This window comes from Seriola lalandi, unplaced genomic scaffold (genome assembly GCF_002814215.2).
Source record: "Seriola lalandi dorsalis isolate HSWRI2012SDOR001 ecotype SW California unplaced genomic scaffold, Sedor1 jcf7180002052702, whole genome shotgun sequence".
In the NCBI taxonomy this organism is placed as follows: Eukaryota; Metazoa; Chordata; class Actinopteri; order Carangiformes; family Carangidae; genus Seriola; species Seriola lalandi.
In genome coordinates this window covers 89,725-109,783 of record NW_019523255.1, presented here as the reverse complement: position 1 = coordinate 109,783, position 20,059 = coordinate 89,725, and the positions used below count along the sequence as shown (strand labels likewise).

The 20,059-nt window shown below is 38.7% G+C and overlaps 3 protein-coding genes across 3 annotated transcripts; 1 reads left to right on the top strand and 2 right to left on the bottom strand.

The window, feature by feature from the left end:
- The first annotated feature begins 2,364 nt into the window (after positions 1–2,364).
- Positions 2,365–7,887, top strand: LOC111650688 (uncharacterized). The gene is made up of 10 exons (XM_023400610.2): positions 2,365–2,430; positions 3,202–3,253; positions 3,831–3,982; positions 4,166–4,264; positions 5,095–5,226; positions 5,321–5,437; positions 5,644–5,772; positions 6,709–6,787; positions 7,214–7,240; positions 7,355–7,887. The coding sequence occupies exons 2-10, from the start codon at positions 3,220–3,222 to the stop codon at positions 7,885–7,887; spliced, it is 1,302 nt and encodes a 433-aa protein (XP_023256378.1). The 5' UTR covers positions 2,365–2,430; positions 3,202–3,219.
- Positions 7,888–8,270: 383 nt separating this feature from the next.
- LOC111650691 (CD209 antigen-like protein C) lies at positions 8,271–11,729 on the bottom strand. Its single transcript, XM_023400613.2, has 6 exons — positions 11,651–11,729; positions 10,817–10,924; positions 10,418–10,546; positions 10,019–10,179; positions 9,614–9,738; positions 8,271–8,862 (listed from the first exon to the last, which is right to left on the bottom strand). Exons 1-6 carry the CDS (start codon positions 11,703–11,705, stop codon positions 8,745–8,747), a joined length of 696 nt encoding a protein of 231 aa, XP_023256381.2. The 5' UTR covers positions 11,706–11,729; the 3' UTR covers positions 8,271–8,744.
- A 664-nt stretch (positions 11,730–12,393) lies between these two features.
- On the bottom strand, positions 12,394–19,696 carry LOC147819504 (receptor-type tyrosine-protein phosphatase H). The gene is made up of 11 exons (XM_087172423.1): positions 19,610–19,696; positions 18,707–18,795; positions 17,465–18,086; positions 16,482–16,733; positions 15,740–15,985; positions 15,328–15,451; positions 14,657–14,811; positions 14,291–14,548; positions 13,748–14,011; positions 12,978–13,075; positions 12,394–12,776 (listed from the first exon to the last, which is right to left on the bottom strand). The coding sequence occupies exons 1-11, from the start codon at positions 19,653–19,655 to the stop codon at positions 12,699–12,701; spliced, it is 2,232 nt and encodes a 743-aa protein (XP_087028549.1). The 5' UTR covers positions 19,656–19,696; the 3' UTR covers positions 12,394–12,698.
- Between the last annotated feature and the right edge of the window lie 363 nt (positions 19,697–20,059).

Sequence of the window (20,059 nt, the reverse complement as noted above, 5' to 3'; positions counted from 1 at the left end):
ACTATGACGTTTTTTGACATATTTATGCCTTACTATACTATGTCGTTTAATTCCTTACCATACTATGACATTTTTTTATGACCTTTTATGCCTTAATATGCTATGATGTTTTTTTGACATTTTATGCTATACTATACTATGACATTTTTTGACATTTTTATGCCTTACTATACTATGTCGTTTAATTCCTTACCATACTATGACGTTTTAATGACCTTTTATGCCTTAATATATTATGATGTTTTTTTGCTATTTTTTGCCATACTATACTATGACGTTTTTTCACCTTTTTATGCCTTACTATACTATGTCGTTTTTTGGGAATTTTATGCCTTACTGTACTATGTTGTTTAATTCCTTACCATACCATGACGTTTTTATGACCTTTCATGCCTTAATATATTATGATGTTTTTTTGGCATTTTTTGCCATACTATACTATGATGTTTTTCCAACATTTTTAAGGTCTAATATACTATGATGGTTTTTGACATTTTATACCATATTATACTATGACGTTTTTTGACATATTTATGCCTTACTATACTATGTCGTTTAATTCCTTACCATACTATGACGTTTTTATGACCTTTTATGCCTTAATATATTATAAAGTTTTTTTGGCATTTTATGCCATACTATACTATGACGTTTTTTCACCTTTTTATGCCAAACTATACTATGAGGTTTTTTGACATTTTTATGCCTTACTATACTATGTCGTTTTATTCCTTACCATACTATGAAGTTTTTATGACCTTTTATGCCTTAATATATTATGATGTTTTTTTGGCATTTTTTGCCATACTATACTATGACGTTTTTTCACCTTTTTTACCATACTATACTATGACGTTTTTTGGGAATTTTATGCCTTACTGTACTATGTTGTTTAATTCCTTACCATACTATGACGTTTTCATAACTTTTTATGCCATACTATACTCTGTCGTTTTATTCCATACCATACTATGATGCTTTTCTAACCTTTTACGTCTTAATATACTTTGATGTTTTTCTGACATTTTATGCCATACTATACTATGATGTTTTTTTTTTTAATTTTTTAAGGTCTAATATACTATGATGGTTTTTGACATTTTATGTAGGAATTCAGCTGGCTACGTAAATCTAGGGATTTGAGTGCAGCCCTGTTACGCATGGATGGCCATAGCAGGCGTAGACACAGAATTGCGTTAATTAATGGAGACAGATGATTGGAAAATGGAATGTAATGAGCGAATAAACACACAACATTGACATATTTATATTATTAATTTTTATTTCAGGAACCCTAATGAATGGAAAAATAAAATATAATCTGTAACACAAAAGTGAACAATTTTTTAGAGCTCCCCCCAAACGTCTCAGGGTAGGCTTTCAAGGAGAGTTCGTGTCCTTTTCAGGGGAGCCGATCTCCCCATAGATCCGCCATAATTCGAGTAACAAGAAAAATGAGACAAATAGAGGCATATCTGAAACACAAACACACAAAACACAAAACAATAAATACATACACAAATAAATTAAAATGCTGTTTTCTACTCCAGGTTCGGTTACACTAGTTCACAGGTTACTCTGGATCACTGAATTGACACTTTGACTTTGAAGATAACCACACAGTGAAAAGGTCCCATCACAATTGGGGACAAGGTTTGCACCCTTTATTCTTTCATGTTCTATGTAAAGCTGTCTGAATTGCCTTGTTGCGTAAAGGTGTTACATAAGAAAATCACCTTGCCTTGTGCAGGAGCTGCAGCCACGCATGCATCCAGACATACATTCATGTTATTACTGTTGCTAACAAGGAAATCATTGTGCAACTGCAGGCGTGCAAATGTTTTAAATTTAGTTTCAGCTGAGTCATTTTTGATTGAAATCTCTGTCAAGGCAGAGATTAATATATTTTACTAGCATTAAAGGTAATTTCCGCAAAATATTGAATGTAGTAAATACTACAGGTTCATGTTCACATCAAAAACCTCTTGTTTTTGCTGTTGAATTTGTTTCCTTTATTATTATTTTTAACCTTTTAGCTTCTTTTTGAACTTGATTACAATTTCATCTATTTTTAAAACCTTTATATCTCAACTCCCACTATAGATATTTACTGTAACAATCCTGTTTATAAATGTATTTGTAGTTACAGTAACACTGCTGAATCCCAGCATGTGCGTCACTCTCAGTGATATGCAGAAATTTATCACTGCCATAAAGAATCATGCCTTTCTGCCCTGATGGTGAACATGCCAGCTGCTGCCAGGAAGCCTGGGTTTTTCATGTCTGTGAGCTCCAAAGAAAGTTGCCCTCGCCATCAAAGAGTCCAAAGATCAGGCAGGTGCAAGCTTGAACAAATACCCTGAACAAACTGCAGTAGCTGTCCAGTCTTCTCGGCCAGAAGAGCTGCACCACCGCTCCCTCAGACAAAAGGTAAGACATGATGAACTCTGGGAACATCAGCATAGGTTATGATAAACTGTGTATGTCTATGGTGCAGGTCTGTGTGTGCTATGACTGAAGATTTACTTTGACTTTAAGATGTTTTACACAATTTTAGAATTATTATTTTGCTTTGTAGGTTCAAGTGTATGTATGTCCTGAATATTCAATACTATAGTTGTTTTTTGTTTGTTTTTGGATGTGGACACCAACCTAAAGAAAATACACTTTTTTCTAAATTAGAAAAAAAAACAACTTATTTTATAAACTGATGTATAGCATCATTTATATCTTTACAAGTGAATCACATGTGAATGTTAAACTTCACTTTGTAGCAATATTATGTTCCTCAACAGCTGTTTCATGTTAACACAATTTTCTTAACAAAGAGAAGGTAAATATTTAAATATTTATAAAATATGACATATTTCTACAGATTAAAACATATATAAAACAATTCAAATTAACTCCACCATGACCAACTACAAAAGTAAATGTTTTTTTAAACATTTATATGTCAGTTAAAACAATCTATTAATAGCATAATTAATAGCATAACTAACTCACAGGAGCCATTTTCTTTCTTTTACTTTTGATATATGAATTACATTTTTTTTTTTTTTATATATATTTCTTACACGTTTACTTAAATGACATTTTCAGTGCAGGGCTTTTTATACTGCATTATTACAGTAACTAAAGGATCTAAACTCTTTTTCCACCACTGGTCACCAACATTTTTAAATGTGATCTCTTCTTTAGAGCAGTGTGGACGCCACCATGGAAGTGAAGAGCATCCTGAAAGCTAAAAAAAGTGAGTTTTTATTATACATATATATATATACATATATGGGCTGCACGGGGGTGCAGTGGTTAGCGCTGTCGCCTCACAGCAAGAAGGTTCCGGGTTCGAGTCCCAGCTCAGCCGTGGGATCTTTCTGTGTGGAGTTTGCATGTTCTCCCCGTGCAAGTGTGGGTTCTCTCCGGGCACTCCGGCTTCCTCCCACAGTCCAAAGACATGCAAATGGGAACTAGGCTAATCGGATACTCTAAATTGACCATAGGTGTGGCTGTGAGTGTGAATGGTTGTCTGTCTCTATGTGTTTGCCCTGCGATGGACTGGCGACCTGTCCAGGGCGTCCCCCGCCTCTCGCCCGAAAAGATGCTGGGATAGGCTCCAGCCCCCCCCCGCGACCCAACTAGAGGTTAAGCGGTAGAAAATGAATGAATGAATGAATATACATATATATATATATATATCAGATTTAATTGCTATTTGTATACTCTATTACACCAATTAATTTCCTTTTACCCTCATTTTCTACTGGAAGCATCTGTTGGAAATCAGCTGTGTGAATCAATTTAAAGATGCTGTTTTCTCCCTCCTGCAGAGGTTAGCTTGCTGCCGGCGTTGGAGGTCAGCTTTACCACCCAGAGCAGCTCCATCGGGGCTGTACGCTGGACATTGCCTGAGGAGAATCTCCAGGCCCACAGCTCAGCCCCCAGCAGACCTGCCAAACCCAACATAAACAAACACACACAGGTACGTCACATATTCTTAATATATTTCTCTTTTGTAATTCACTTTTTGCCAGTAGCTTCTCTTTTGTTTTACCTTGATTTTAAACCTGTATGAGTTCATTAAACTTCACATCTGGGCTGTATGAATTTGATGAAGTTTAAATTTCTATCTGAGTAAATGTTTAAATTTACGTGTTTCCTGCAGCAACATCCTCGTCAGAACGGCCTGAAGGATCTGCGTAGCCTGCAGGAGTGTGTGCAGTTCATCCAACTCTGGAAAGAGCAAGTGGACCAAGTCTGCAAGGTAGGTATTATGATATAAATTCAGAGGGAAAAGAAAACAGAAAGCCTGTACCGACATGTGCACACCTGTACCTCTATCACGTGAAATTTGAACATGGGCAGCTAAAAGAGGAAGTACTGATACTAAAGGTTTGCTTGCCCCATTTTTAATCCATGTTTCACAATAATATAGAGGCTACTGTAGGTTGTTTTCCAGCTCAGGAGATGAGTCAAGTAAAACAAAATCAGATAAGAGCTTGGGGTTTTTTTCCAAAATACACTGCTTCATTTCTTTCATTTCTTTTAGGCGTATGAGTTCGTGTAAACCATAATTTATGATCGCACAGATTGGATAAGCGTTGCCACGGGAAACGATCACTTTGCTTGTTCATGCAGGGTTAATTGGATGGGTGGATACTGATAAGACACATTTAGTGACTCTTTTACAACCTGACTACATGACCCTCTGCCCTGCTGCACTTTAACACAGGGCTGGGGCATGTAGGCTGGGCATCAACATGTACTGTAAGATCTTATGTACTGTATATGATTATATATACAGTATGACTTTTCATATGACTTTAACCTTTTAACATCTGTAAATGTAAAACGTCCCACATGTGTCTCATTTAAAGCAGAGTTGACCTGCAAATCAGCTTCAGCTGTTTTTAACCATCAGGTGGTGTAAACGCAAACAGCCTGTGCCACATTTTCCTGAGCTTTGGCCTTGAAGCTCACATTTCTGTCAACATGAGCTGGCTGTCATTTGTCTATATGTCATTTCATCGTCATAGTAACACACCATTATGTTTTAGAGAGTGTCTGACATTTTGTGGTCTTGTGCTTTAACAGGGTGGAAGTGATCCAGACGAAGGCACCAGTACGAAAGAGGCGCAGAGCTCAGACCGGCTGATCGAGCGTAGTCTTGAGGAGAGCAGGAAACTGATCCTGGAGTGGGCTGACGAACTCCATCATGTCGACAAGGTCAGTACACACGCCACTCTGTGTGTGATGGATGTGCTCTGTGTGAACAAGTAGCAAAAATATCAATCTTAACCTACGGATTTTGTGCCCTCAGCTCCTGAAGGAAACACCGTGGGCATCTGAGAGTCAAGACCATGAAGATAAGGATGCCAAAGAGGAAGCACAGCAGAGGATCATGGAGTGGGCAAAAGAGCTGCAGACGGCGAGTGAGGTGAGGAGTCCTAGAACTAAAACTAAAGTCCAACAAACTTGTGGAAGGGTTTTAGTGTTCATTACTGTCAGCCGAAATGAACACCTACTCCAAGAGGGTACATGAGGGAAAATAATGATGATAGTCTCATGCCAGAAAATAATTTGTCAGAGTTATCATTGTTGTTGTTCATTTTTTGCACCTAAAATAAGTATTTATGTTTGCAGAGTTGTGGCGTGCAGAGTGACGAGCTGGGCAAAGTGTTGCGTCTGCTGGGACTGAAGAAGAAACGCCTGGTCAACCTGCTGGCTCTGATGGAGTTCATCACCTGGTCTCTGCTCAAGGAAGACAGCATGGTGAGCAACCAGTCCCACAGATCAACATTTCTTCCAGATGTTTTACTTCGCATCTAAAAAGAAATAGGTGTGACGACAAAACAGTTTAACAACTGGGTTCCTCAGAGGGTTGAAATGAAAAAGACACTGTGGGAAGCTACTTGAATTCAAAGATAAACAAATAAACAGACGTTAAAGCCGTAAAACACAGAAGCAGCTTAAACTTGAAAATAAAGTACTTCTGTTTACGACAAATGTTGCTGGAGTTTTGACCTCTTTGAACTTGAAAATCGAAACCGAACAGTTGCTCGATATCACGCAGTCCTGACATGACCAGGTTATGAAATTAGTTTACGTAACATGTCATTTGAGTGAACCCTGCTCTTTGAATGAGTGCAAATGCCTAATAAATGAACTGAGTGATTCAGTTTATATGACACTGATCTCCCTCTGCCACGATAACCACCAACAACCAATGCCCTCAGTAACTGATAGTGAAGACTGCAGATAACATATCACCATATTTGCAGATGATGGTGTAGTGTATGTTGCAAAGTTTTTGATGTAAGATTGAAGGAATATTCTGTAGTTGTGCTTGGTTTTTATTTCATTTCATTTGAGTTTAGTGAGACTTTGTGCCGTGCAGCAACAATCACCTGTTAACTGGCCTCCAAAAATGGTGCATTGATAATTGTGTTGCGTTTTACAACTGACCGTAACCAGCCAGCAGGTTAACCGTGCTCTAACTGTAAAGGAAGGAGTGTTTTCTTGAACATTCACACAAGGGTCAGTGATTAACTGTTAAGAATCGTGGTTATAGTTGCAAAGCACATGGTCATAAGGAAATTGAGACAAGGGAGAATGAATAAGGGAAGTAAATAAAATATGTACTATATACTGTACGGAAATACTGTTCATGTCAAACATGTTTTCATTCGATCTTTCTTTTTTTTTTAGAGCATGGTTCCACAGTTATGGTTACTGGCAAAGCAGAGGAACTGGAAAGCAGGAACTCCAAGATACATCCCCAACTCAGGTGTGCATTTTTAAAATCTTTAGTTTTTCGTATGCGGCATCTGACCACTGAATCTTAGCTTTCAAAATGACAGATTTGGAAGGAGAAGAGGTACAATTACAGCTTATAAGAGGATGATTTATTGTTGTTGATATTTTTTGCTTGTGATCCCATAATAGAAAGCAATATCTTCTGGCATGATATATCTCCTGATTTCTTTGAGTATTTCAGAAGATAAAAAGGCAAAGATCAGATAAAAGTTTTAAAAGAAAGATTTTTGAGAAGCACAGTTTATTTATTTATTTATTTTTCCCAACCTGGTAATCATCTCATGACCCTGTCATTCATTTTGATTCATTCTGCCACTAGTTTAGACCATGTACCATAAAAATCAAACCCTGTTTATCAACTGCAGCTCTAATATAATGTCTGTTTCTCTATTCTCAGTTTGGAGTTGGATTTGCAGTGCAGCAGGTGAGATCACCCAACACTTTATTCTTCTTTCATCTCACATGACTGCTTGAAAAACAGAAAACAACCTATTTACAGTATAATGAGCTAATTTATCTTTTTTTTTTTCCCTAACAGCTGATGTGATTCTTGACCCGATGACCAACCACCCGTGGCTGCTGCTGTCAGAAGACCAGCGTAAGGTCCAGGAGGGCCTCACACCATCTGACCTTTCCTACAGCTCCCAGCGCTTCGACAGCTGGCCATGCGTGCTGGGATGGGAGGGTTACAGCAGTGGCCGCCACTACTGGGAGGTGGACATAGCCAACAATGGCTACTGGCGCCTGGGACTGGCCACCGCCGACTCCAAACGGCAGGGGCGCTTCCCCATGACCCCAAAGCATGGCTACTGGGCCCTGTGGCGCAGCACACACCAGTTCTACGCCTGCGCCAAGCCAGAGGTGCCGCTGCCGATCGGCCTTGTGCCTCGACGCATGGGGATCTACTTAGACTATGAAGAAGGCCAAATCTCCTTCTACAACGCAGAAACAAAGTCCCACATCTACACCTTCACTGGGACCTTCAGGGGGAAGCTGTACCCTCTGTTCGCCCCTCTGGATGGCCGCACACTCATGAGAATCATCCCACCCGATAACATCTCTGTAAACTGAGAGACATGGACCTTAATAACTTTTATTCGCCCCTTGAAAGAATTCAATTTGACCTTAAGGAAATGAAGTTAAAACTGTCTTGACCAAAAAGTACAAAACACAAAACAGGCAAGATATGATTTTTTTTAAAGCAGAGTCACCAGTTAGATTGAAAATTCACAGGCTGCAACTTTCAAAACTAAATATTCAGAACTTGACTTCTCTTATTGTTCCTTAAATTGAATTTAAAATCTGTTAAGCTTCAGTTAAAAACTGACTGTGAACACATAAAGACTGAACGAGATCAAAGTGCTAATGATATTACATTACTGGCAGAAAAAGGGACCAGATCTGATCAAAGCACTCTAAAAAGAAAACCCTGAAAAACATGAAATGTAAAAAAAATATGTACCAAAAACTAAATTTTGGTACATATAAAAATATTTAACAGAATTTTAAAAGATTCAGCTCGGCTGATTCCTACATTTATGTTTACATGTAGAAATGAAAGTATAAACACGTCCTGCATCTACACACAATACATGCACTTTCACAAATACACACAATAAATGTTTCTTATACTCAGCATATTGCATATATACTTTTCTCTGACTTTTGATATTTTTCTCAAAAACATATTACCGAGGAAAATTATAATGATCTACATAACAGGTAGATTTACAAATATGAAGCTCTAAAAACAAAACAAAAACAACAAACAGTTCCTTTGCTTTGGCCTTTTAAAGACTGACCACGTGTGCACAAATTCTTTAACAATCATCAAGTTTTTGTTATAAAAAAGGTGAAAAACATCAGTCTTCTGCCAGCTCATTGTAAATAAAGAAATATAAAATGTGTGTGGATCTGTGTGTAGCCTCTCAGGACGCTCTCTTACAGACCCAGGGTCCGTATGCTTCACACTCAGCAGCGAAGAGACTCCCACCTCCCCTCAGGTCTGCACAGTCTCTGTGACCAGCATCCCACTCCACCGTCACCCTTTACCACACACACACACACACACACACACACACACACACACACACACACACAGAAGAGGGAATAAGAGCGGGAAAGTCCACATGACCTGACAGCAATTCAGCATTCAAACCCAAATAAAACTTATCAGTATTAATTTATAGCAAGTGGGGATTAATGTATGAAATACTTAGATGTAATAATTTATTTAATTTTAGATTAAAGCTGCATGTTTGAGCACGTCAGTATATATGTATATATTTATATGTGTACAGTATGGAATGTCATTGTAATAAAAACAAATTGGACAAAAATATTATGAAGTTTGTGTGTTAAAAAGAAAAATACATCTGTTTTCTATCACTAGACTTGAACTTCCAACGTGAAGCACGATCACTATGGAGTGAATATTTAATACAGAATATTAGAGTTAAAGGTTATGGTTCTCCTCTGAATCTCTATTCTCACCTCTTATCTTATACTTATTTTACAGGTGTGTCATTTCTTCATCATTTCAGAGGAGTTATGTAAATTAATACTAATTTAGGTAAAATACTGGCACGTGTAGAAATTAATTACTGTACAGTATGAGGAGGAAGTTTTTATGCACAAAAAACTCAAAAGCCTCATCAGGCATTGTAAAATCATATTTATGAGGATCGTTCTTTGTTCAGGTGACAGTGTGTGGGAGATTTCTTTTTCCATAGATGCTGATCTACAGAATACTCCGCCTCTCATGTCATCAGTTAACGGGCCGTGGATCTGGACTTACTGCATGTAGTGCTGGATGTCCGTCCCGTCCCACCACAGCCACTGACCCTCCTGCTTGGAGTCTGTCAGTCCCACCCACAGGAAGGGGAGCTGAGGGAACTTCCTCATCACCCCTTGGATAAATTCCTGAGGATGAAACATTTCGTGGATTTTATATCCAAAATGCTTTTGGGACAAAAAATGCATCCTGGCGTTTCCTGTCCGATTACTCTGAAAACTCAAGTTTTTAACTTTCCCAAAGCTTAATTTTACCATTGTTATTTCTGTATATACAACTTCTATTATCTATCCATCTGTCCTCTGAGATCTTACCCTGTTGTATATTGTATAGATATAGATATGGATTCAGATTCTACTGAGGTGCTGTTTACTACAGAAAAGTACATCTCCCACTTTGCACAGTTACCATCTCTGCAGAGTCTTTGATTACAGCCAGACTGCTGTTGTGTCCGCGACAAAACTCAGCGCTCTCATTCCACTGACGACTCTCCTGAAGTCCCACCGAGAAGAAGTAGCAGTGACCCTTCCACCAAAGCCAGCTGACTGGACACACACTGCATCTGGAGTCTACACACAACAGGAGAGGAACACTGGTTGATGTAATGCAACACTGTAAGATTCATGATTTCGTGAGACTAAATTTCAGTGAAATCCCAGACATATGCTTCAACACAGTCCTGACAGGGCAAACCATATTTCCTGTATTTAGGAAACTATACGTTTCTGAGACTGCGCACACACCTTTTGGAGACGTCACATTTGCAGGATGTTAGATGTTTGTACCAAAGAGGAAAATGTAAATCACCTTGAGTGACAGTATGGAGCATGAGGTTCAGATCATGGCGCTCTTTTTGACACTGCTGCAGCCGCTCCATCAGCTCCTTTGCTGAAGTTTTGGAAGCCTGCTCCACCTCTGGCGCCGCTGACCACGAGACTGACAAGTGAATTTTCACAATTTAACACAAGTTGATCCAGTAATTAAATAAGTTGATGTGAGTTTGAAGAACTTTCAGACTGAAGGTCCGGTTTATATCAGGTGCAGGATTGCAGATTTGGTAGAAGGAAAAGGAGATTAACATTTTTTACACCACTTAAATTTGAATGTTCACCAACATGGAAATAATAATAATAATAATAATTTGTAGAATAAATCAAACGTAATATTTATAGGTATTCATGCTCATTATTTAATATTTATACTCACCAAATAACCCCAAATATAAAAGGAGTCCAGTCAAGATGATTATTGTTGCCATGCCAACAGCCACTCCAGCTATCAGATGATAAACTGAACAGGATCCTGCATCTGTGACTGTTAGAAAAAAACAAAAAAAAAACAATCATGAAATAGTATCCGTCATTACAGCAGAATCTTTTCGTAGTTTTTCTGGGTTTTGAAAAACACAGATTTCAACTTGACGTGTCTTTGGTTGAAAATCTGGCCATCAGCAGTGAAGTGATCATTTAGTTTAGTTTGAGTTAACAATGATGTTTTTGAACTGTCAATTTATTGTGGTGGAAATGATTCCAGTTTTCAAAAGCACTGTACAAGCACTAAAAATACATTGTTACATTAAGTTTATTACTTAATTTTTTTGAATGTAGAGATTTAATCTGTGATAAAGCGATAACCAAAGACAAAATAATTCACATCTTTAAAACTTCATCTAGCTATAAGTGCGTCTCATATGTTTACTTGCCCATTTATTTCACCTTTTGACCCGTGACTAAACTTGGACTTTGACACAAGGAAAACTGTAGCTTTGCTTGTTTCTGTTCAGCACATAAACACAACATCAGGTGATGCGTTTGAGGGCGGAACACAAAGTACTAAAAAGATTGTGATACTGTGACAAACATGTAAAGACAAGACTGAATATCAACTGACGGGTCTTTTCGCACAAGCATAAAAAAGCATTTTTGTTATCAGGCTTGTTTTTTGAGAAAGTGAAGTTCTATCTTGACTTTTGTACAAACTCGTGATATAAAAGTAATTTCATTTACACCACTGTGTCGGGAGATGCTGTTAATAACTAACCTGCTGGTGTTTCCCTCTTGACATCATCGTGTGGGTGCCTCGGGGATGAATCCATGTTGGTATTTGATGCTCTTTCTCCTTTTACTTCAACTGCTTCATGTGCTTGTTGACTCATAATTATAACATCTTCTCATTTTCACACCTATAGCTGAACTAAATGTGACCACTCCACCCCTTCCTCTTATTGCAGCCGCTCTGCAACACAAAAAAAAAAAGTATTGAGCCCTAAAAAACACTAGTAGAGGAAGCTGGCAGGGTGCGCAGAGCGCTTAACAGCTTACATATGCTATACATATATATATATATATATATATATATATATATATATATATAACTATTATTAACAGCATCATCTCAGACGCTGGAGGTGTTATATGTGTGTATACTCAGCCGGCCAAAACCTGAACCTGACATTACAGCTCTGTCTCTGTCCCATTTAGACGCTCCTCTACAGTGTGCGTTTATCTGCCGACCTGACCCGATCTATATGTTACTTATCTATTGATCATCTTCTCATTATCAAAGGTGATTCTCACTTTGAGGTGCAATCAGGTTTGTTTGCTGTTGATAAAAGTTGCAAATAAATGTATGTTTACTGATATATGAATCTGCTCAAGAGTTGTAATTTGGAAAAAAGTGGATTGAATGACTTTTTTTAAATATGTGGGCAAATATGTACAAATGGGCTTCCATACATGCAAAACAAAAAACATAAAAGAAAATGAAATAAATAAAAACAAGAGGAGTAGTAGGTTTTTTTATTTTCTTTTTGTTATATTTTTTGATCATTCAAATTGTCAATATAAAAGACTGCGAATCAGCACATTCTGTACCTGGATTTAAAATTGACAAAATTATATGAACACACAGTATATATTCTTCATTCTTCTGACTAAAAAGCGCGCACACACACACACACACGCGCACACACACACACACACACACACACACACACACACACACACACAGGCTTAATATTCAAATTTCAATTTTGCCAAAAACGAAATACATCCAAAATACCTTCACCAATAAAAATGTAATAAAAAAATTATTCAGCAGTGTTTTCTTGCTTCGTGAGGCTCCACAGAACATTGTCCCCCAACTTCTCCTTGAGACCTTTTTCCAGCTGCAACACAACAAATTAAAATAAAGAAAGCTGACAATGGACATAAACCAACCTGTATCTATAAAACAAAACCAAGCAATTCCTTCTCACACAATTAATTACTGCACGTCCCGTCTACGAAAATCAAAAACATCACTTTTTGTCTTGTACATTCACCCCCCAGATGCTGTGTTAGTTTTTTCCACATGGTGAGTGACGTACCTCATCGAATACTTTGTCCTTCGCTTCGCCCTTATCACATAAGAGGAGCTTTGAGGAGGAGCATAACATGGACAGACTGATCTCCCTTAGCTCTGGCTCTTGGGAACAAACAGAGATGGGTGAAGAGGAAGTTAGACCAAGAAGTCTCTCATTCAAGCTGTAAAATTTGCATGTGGCAGAAGAAATAATGTGCAGTGTGTTCAGATGCTATCAGCAAAAAAATGCAGTTTGTTTTGTTGCCTAAGTTATCGGTTATATTCAGACTTCCAAAGAACTTCTTTTCATTTATCTTGCAGTTCAGAACAGCTGAAGTTTAGTCCTTAACAAAAGTGTTCTTCAGTTCATCTCTTCATCTTTGTGTCGTCCACAATTACAGCCCGACAGACACACTGAAAGTGGCTTTTCACAGATACATCAGTATTGGTTTGTATATGTTAGCAGATAAGTAAGAAGAAATTACAGTATAGAAAATGCCTCCGTACAAATATCTTTCTTTACAACTACCGTTGCCACTTTCTTTAATTACCAAATTTAAGGGAAGAAAGGAAGCTGAAAAACTCTGGATTTGAGAGTTTTTTTTTACTGAATAACCACCAACTTCTTCTTTTTCGATAACAACTGTCTTCTGGGTTTTATCTCTTAACTACACATCTTGTGTTTGTAATGGTTCTGAGCAGCTGACTCTCAAACCTCAGATGTTTGCGTTTCCTTGAATGCACCAACAGAATTTATGTCAAGTCTCTATTTTCAGCAACCTCTGACAACCTCACCCGTAAAACATGACGTGTTTAATGGGTTACTCCGCTCTTCACCAGCCACTGTTTGCACTTGAAGCTCGTACTTGCTCCCTGATTTCAAGTTATCAAACGTGTAGCTGGTATCATTATCCACGGTATCCGTACGGTTTTGGCCCCAGAAGTTGGATATGAGTTGGACGAGGTACTTGGCCTTCCCTGTGTTTACAGGGGCTTTCCACTGAAAGGTGATGTGGGTTTTATTGGAAGTGGCATTGGCGTCAGTAGGCGGGGACGGCTCTGAACAAAGGAAGGAGAGAAAAAACTGAGGCAGTGATATATCAGAGTATCTTGCAGTCGGATTTTCATTATAAATGTTTAGTGTTTTCAATCAGTGATAATCTTTAACATCGTCATGAACTCAGACAACACTGTTTTTTTATACAACTCACTACGCATTTTTTCAGCAACAATCTTTTGGTATATTTAAATTTTTTTATTATGTCAACACAGGTGTCACCAAATCTTAATAATTATAACTTTCAACACATAAATGGATGGAACACACTGGTGACTCACTGGTGAATATGTAGTCTTGTACCAGGGGACCACGGAGATGGTGCATGATGCTATAGACCACCACTGTGTAATTGGCTGCATTCTTCAGGTCCTTAAAGTGAGCCTTGAGTTCTTGTGGGTGCTCTGTACCAGATTCTTCGTGGCCATTCAGCAGGAGCTGGACGAAGAAGTGTGTGTAATTACTAGCAGGAGGTTTCCAGGTGGCAGTGAGGGAGTCAGATGTTACCTCCAGCTTCAGACCTGAAATCGGCCCAGGAGCTACGTGAGAGTCACAGAGTCAGATTAGTGACAATGAACACAGCAGGATGAGAGTTTTTGTTTGGTTTTTCTGTGAATCAACAGCTAGCGAAACCATCAAAGAGCTACCGGTGTAGTTGACGATGGTCACGTTGTCTCCCAGAGTGTTGTTGGCCCGTGCTGTCACAGTGAGGGTTATCTTGGTGCCCACCGGCAGCTTTGGTATGTACAATTCATACCGAGTTTGAGATGCGTTGGGTGTCACATTTGCTGTAAACAATTCGCTGTTGGGAGAAGAAACAGTCACTTGACTCAAACTACTGCTGCTAATGGCAGAGACAACAGAGCATGACAAATTGCAAGGAAATCAAAGATAATACCAGTTTATTACTACTTGGGTCCTATTCCTGTAGCTCATCTTTCCCATCAGTAGTAATAAACCTGTGCTCAAATCAGAGATCTCCCAATGCAGCAACATTACTGTAATTAAGTGTGAAGGTTCAAGAAATTGGAGCAGTGACATGATCAAACAAACCCCAGGTTAGATGGACTTGTTTGGAAAAGAAGAGCAAAAGGTAAAATTATCATCCCTGTTTGCATAATGACTCCTTGGTTCAATGATGCTGTCGTACTTGTACATGCAGTTTTTCTGTCAAATGACCATTTACTGCTCCTTGTGCCTCACGCTCTACACGCTACACAGCAATGTTGCTTAGGAACTGTAAGTGCAATGTTATCACTGGCCATCAAATATCAAAATAAGACTCAAATTGTATATAAATATATCTACGAATACATACTCATTACTGTCATTCATAGCCAGCACGCAGAAATCTGTGACATTTCCCTCAGGTGAGACCCAGGAAAGTATCAGTGAACTATTGGTGTTATTAGACACACTCAGGTTGGTCACTTTACCGGGCTCTGATGAAGAGAACAAACAGATAAACACCACAGCAAAGACAATAACGCCGAACACAACCTCACAGGTGTCACTGTTCAGGTCAGATGCAGCTCTAATTTGCCTTCCCTGATTTGAATTTCATTTTAAGTGAGCAGCAAGAAACAACTAACTATAAACCTCTTCCTCTTTTTAATGTGCTTTCACTTGTCTCAGTCCCACAGAGTTGTTAACAATCCCGTTAAAATCCTCTACCAGGTGTAACATGTAGCTTATATACCATTATAACCATTCATGTGATATGAACTCACTTGTGTACACTGTGATGTTAGACGCCTCACTCCGCCTGGAGCCGATTCCTGAGAGCACGATGAACGTGTAAGGGCTTCCAGGTGTCAAACCACTGACCTCTTTGCCCTCCGTCTCACTTTTATTCTCCTCACCTTGACCCTCAGAAATAAGATAGAACTCCGCATTTCCAGGCGGTTTGTTCCAGCTCAGAAAGACGGATGTTTCTGTCACTTTGGTTACAGTGAGGTTTTCGACCTTGTGAGGTACTGAAAAGAAAAATGAGAGATTAGTCAGAGAGAAGGAGTAACCAGCTCCCAAGTCGTCACTTTTTTTTTTAGTTGGGAAATCCTCAATATCTCCTGGAGCAAATAACATTTTAGGTGAGCCAAAATCTAACATACAGTATTTTGTAATCGGTAAGTAAGAATGAAATAAAAAAATGTCTGACATTATAATAAAAGTAAAACAAAACTGAAGCAAAGACATAAGACACAAATATGGGTATAGACTTCATCAAATAGGGGACATCAAAAGATAATTTATGATTACTGCTTGTTATAAAAGGTGAGTGGCACTCAGCTCCTCTGTGCTAAAACACGTTGTTCCAGCATTATTATTATTATCAGTAAAGCTCTGTGGCTATGACCCGTACCACCTCTCATTCTAGCTTCCTGTAATTCAGCAGATCTGTAATTTGAAGCTGACCGGTGTAAATTAATCTAAAGTAACACTGTCATTTTAATACAGTCAGATGTTACTCACTGGTGTTGAAGAAGACCTCCTGTGAGTTGAGGTCTCGCCCACATTTGACAGGGAACACCTGGACTGTGTAGCGGGTGCCTGGCATCAGACCGGAAAGGTTGTAAGCAAAATTAAAAAAAATTTCCGTCTGGTTTTTGCCGACTCCTCTGACCTCCATACGGTAATGGCTGATGGCGCCCGGCCCAGCCGGCCATGTGAGATCAGCAGTGCTGGACGTCACGTTATCCACGTCGGCTTTGCAAACGAAATGATCTGTGGTCGGACATGAGACGATGATTGTTAATTGGCAGAGAAATTCAGATATCCAGGAAAATAAAAATACAGTGTTATAGTAAGTGTCACACTTGTCTTCTTTATTAATAGTATGGACAAATTGAGGAAGGATGCAGAAGATAACACATAATAATTCCTCATGTTGTCACAAATGTTGAAGAAAAGAATGAACATTTGTTGTGTGTCAAAAAAAGGTTCGACAACGTACATGTTGACTGATGTGTCATCTGATCCAATTTGCAATAAAAATACTTGAATGAACATTTCTGCACCTTTTTAGCATAAATTAATGATGAATGAATGATTGTTATTGTGTGTGGGTTTAAAAAAAAAAATAATATCAGGATAATCAGGAAATAATCAGGAACTTGGAGGATATCTGTTTTCATGTGGAGGATGAAATATGTCATATCACCAAAAAAACAAGTGACAAGGGGGAAATAAAATGTGTTTATGAGGTCACATGCAAATAAATGTAAAATTTATTTATACAGTAAAAAGACCAGCAGAACAACAGACTCTTTATCTAGAGCAATAATTAAATAATAATAATAATAAAATATTATAATTTTATGAGAAAGCCACTGTATGGATGAAGTGCAGAGACAGCTGCACTCCTAAAGTTGCACACGTGCTACGTCCTGTAGCAGTTCTGCGTAGGGCTGTGTGAGAACTGAAACTACAACAAAGGGACTTTAAATGAGTCCTACCTTCATAACAAATAAAAGGCAGAAGCTCTGAGCAGTTCTTTTCAATCCAAGCCCCAAAGCTCAGCATGGCCACACAAGAGTCTTCTATGTAGTTTTCATCAGGATCCGGGACATCAGGCATCAGCATAGGTGATCGGACACATTCGCTAACGGTTTCCCCGTGTCCAGTAACTGCAGTCACAGGTTGCTCAGTGACATTGGTCCTGTGTCCGGTGACATCGGTCGTGTGTCCGGTGACATCGGTGGAGTTTATTACATTCACTGTATTTTCAGTTGTGTCATCTTGAAACCCGCTAAAGCTCGTCACATCCGGGGTCGTAAATTCTGTGTATCTGGTGAAGCTTGTCGTCCTTGGGGTTGTAACTGCTGGGCAGGTGCAGGAGCAGCTGCAACAGTCTCTTTTGGGGAAGGGGGATTTGAACACAGGCCAACCAGGGTACCAGTTCTGGAAGGCGAGGGGATCCCCGTTGGCCCACCTGGTCCAGGACCTATTGGAGTTACTGGTGGAATTGCTGCTGGGGTAAAAGTTCTTGCGAAGGCCAATCCAGGAGTCTGAAGTGAGATTGCTGGCGATGCCCTGGGTGTTGCCAGGGGTCAGAGTGACCAGGTCTTTGAAACAGACCTGATGAGACGTGAAAGGTTACAGGCAGAATTATATGGAGATCCTGTCTGCTGTAGCATTTTATTGAATCTTAATCCAGTGTTAAATTGCTCACAGGTACAGACAGAGATTCATGGTCCCCAAAGGATGAATCCTGAAGATTTTGGTTATTCCCTGGCTTTTCTTCTAGTAGTGCAACCAGCACATCAAAAATTCCGCTCATCCATTGAATAACCTTCACATCTGGTACATGGATTGGTATAAAATTTCATACAAGAAATTCATGGTTCCCAGAGGTTGTATCCTTAAGACTGTAGTGACTTCCCAAAGTGAAATATCTGGTCAGCTACTGGATACATTGCCTTGACATTTGGTGCTACCTTTGGACAGAGCTAGACTTGCTGTTTGCCCCAGTTTCCAGTCTTTCTAGTCTCTGTAGCTTTACATTTAGCCGACATGACAGACATGAGAGTGGTATCAACTCGTCAGTCTCGGCAAGAAAGCAATGAAAGAATATTTCACAAAATGCCTAACTGTTTCTTTCAGTTGTTGAGGGAAATATACCGTTAAGCATTAAATGATTTTCACACATTCTGGCCTAATGTTTCACCCTTTTTCTGTACATCAGGTTCATGCTGTACCTGGCAGTGATTCCTAGCTCCGCTCCAGTTGAGATTTCCTGGCTGGATGAAGTAGTCATGCTCTGCCGCGCTGTACATCAACATTAGAGCTGGACAGAAACATACAAACACAACAGACAAAGGTCACACAGTTCAAGTTAATATCCAAACCACAAGAAAAAGTTGAATACGTGCACATTTTTGGCGCCATAATCAGCCAGCCATGTTATTTTCTCCTCTAATTAATGAATATCTGAACACATTTCTACCATTATTCCACAAACAGAACATATACATTATACACAGATTCTTAATATGTACCTCAAAAGTACTAACTTGACTGAACTGCACTTGTTTTGTTTTCAGAACTGGTGGTAAGATTCTAAATTTAGTCGCAAAAAAATGGATCCAGCACCCATCTTAAAATAAATTCACATCACAATATTTTTTAATTAAACTTTTAAGCTTTTAAGGATAACTACCCTAACAATTCTGCACTACACACAACCACATCACCCTGATCATCAGACCACACCCATATGGACAGTCAGTTACATTTTATGAATAGTTTCTACTAATGTTTTTTCCGTGTTTGCTTTCCCCTCAACTCTGAAACTCCTATAGAGCTTTAACAAACAGTTGGACAGAAAATTAATCAATTCTGATAGTCAATTATTTTTTGCATTGTTTACTGCTATCAGCTGCTCAAATGAAGGATTGGCTGCTCTTCTCTCTTTCATGTGGTTATAAACCAAATATGTTTGGGTTTTAAAAAATTGAATACGAAACATTGGGCTCTGGGAAGTTTCATAGTCACCGCAAAAAGTGAACTAGCAGATTAATCGATAACATCAATCATTATTTGCAGCACTAAACTAATACTGTGCCTTGAGAAAGTGCTGGAAATAGAATAATTAGACTCACCCCATGATAGGAAAATACAGACACAATCCTGTAGAGATAACGTCATGTTGGCTTCCAGTGGATCCTTAGATAATTTCACCAAAGAACAGCAACTGTAAAATAATCAAGAAAACAGTAAGAACCTCACAGTATATATCCAAAACAAACATGAATTTTAAAAATTGAATTGAATTGAATGGTTGCTTTCTCACCAAGCTACAGATGCATCCTCTGTCTGAACAGGGAAGGAAATAATCTCTCAGTATAAAATGTGGTCATATGAACACAAACACACCTGTTCCACCTACATGGAAGATCAACAGGTAATAAACACCACATTTGACTTGCAACACAAAACTCCATTCAGCTCCGGCTAGATTAACGCTATTAGATGCAGCTGGTTTTGCATCCAACATGCAAAGTACTAATTCAAAAAGGTGATGTGTGTGTGTGTGTGTGTGTGTGTGTGTG

Coding starts and splice junctions, on each gene's coding strand:
- LOC111650691 (XM_023400613.2), bottom strand. CDS start 11,705: ATGGATTCATCCCCGAGGCACCCACACGATGATGTCAAGAGGGAAACA. Junction 10,547..10,816: donor TTTATATTTGGGGTTATTTG/GTGAGTATAAAT, acceptor TTCACTTGTCAG/TCTCGTGGTCAGCGGCGCCA. Junction 9,739..10,018: donor TCAAAGACTCTGCAGAGATG/GTAACTGTGCAA, acceptor TTTCATCCTCAG/GAATTTATCCAAGGGGTGAT.
- LOC111650688 (XM_023400610.2), top strand. CDS start 3,220: ATGGAAGTGAAGAGCATCCTGAAAGCTAAAAAAA. Junction 5,773..6,708: donor TGCTCAAGGAAGACAGCATG/GTGAGCAACCAG, acceptor TTTTTTTTTTAG/AGCATGGTTCCACAGTTATG. Junction 7,241..7,354: donor TTGGATTTGCAGTGCAGCAG/GTGAGATCACCC, acceptor TTTCCCTAACAG/CTGATGTGATTCTTGACCCG.
- LOC147819504 (XM_087172423.1), bottom strand. CDS start 19,655: ATGACGTTATCTCTACAGGATTGTGTCTGTATTTTCCTATCATGGG. Junction 15,452..15,739: donor TAACATCACAGTGTACACAA/GTGAGTTCATAT, acceptor TCTCTTCATCAG/AGCCCGGTAAAGTGACCAAC. Junction 14,012..14,290: donor ACAAGACTACATATTCACCA/GTGAGTCACCAG, acceptor TCCTTTGTTCAG/AGCCGTCCCCGCCTACTGAC.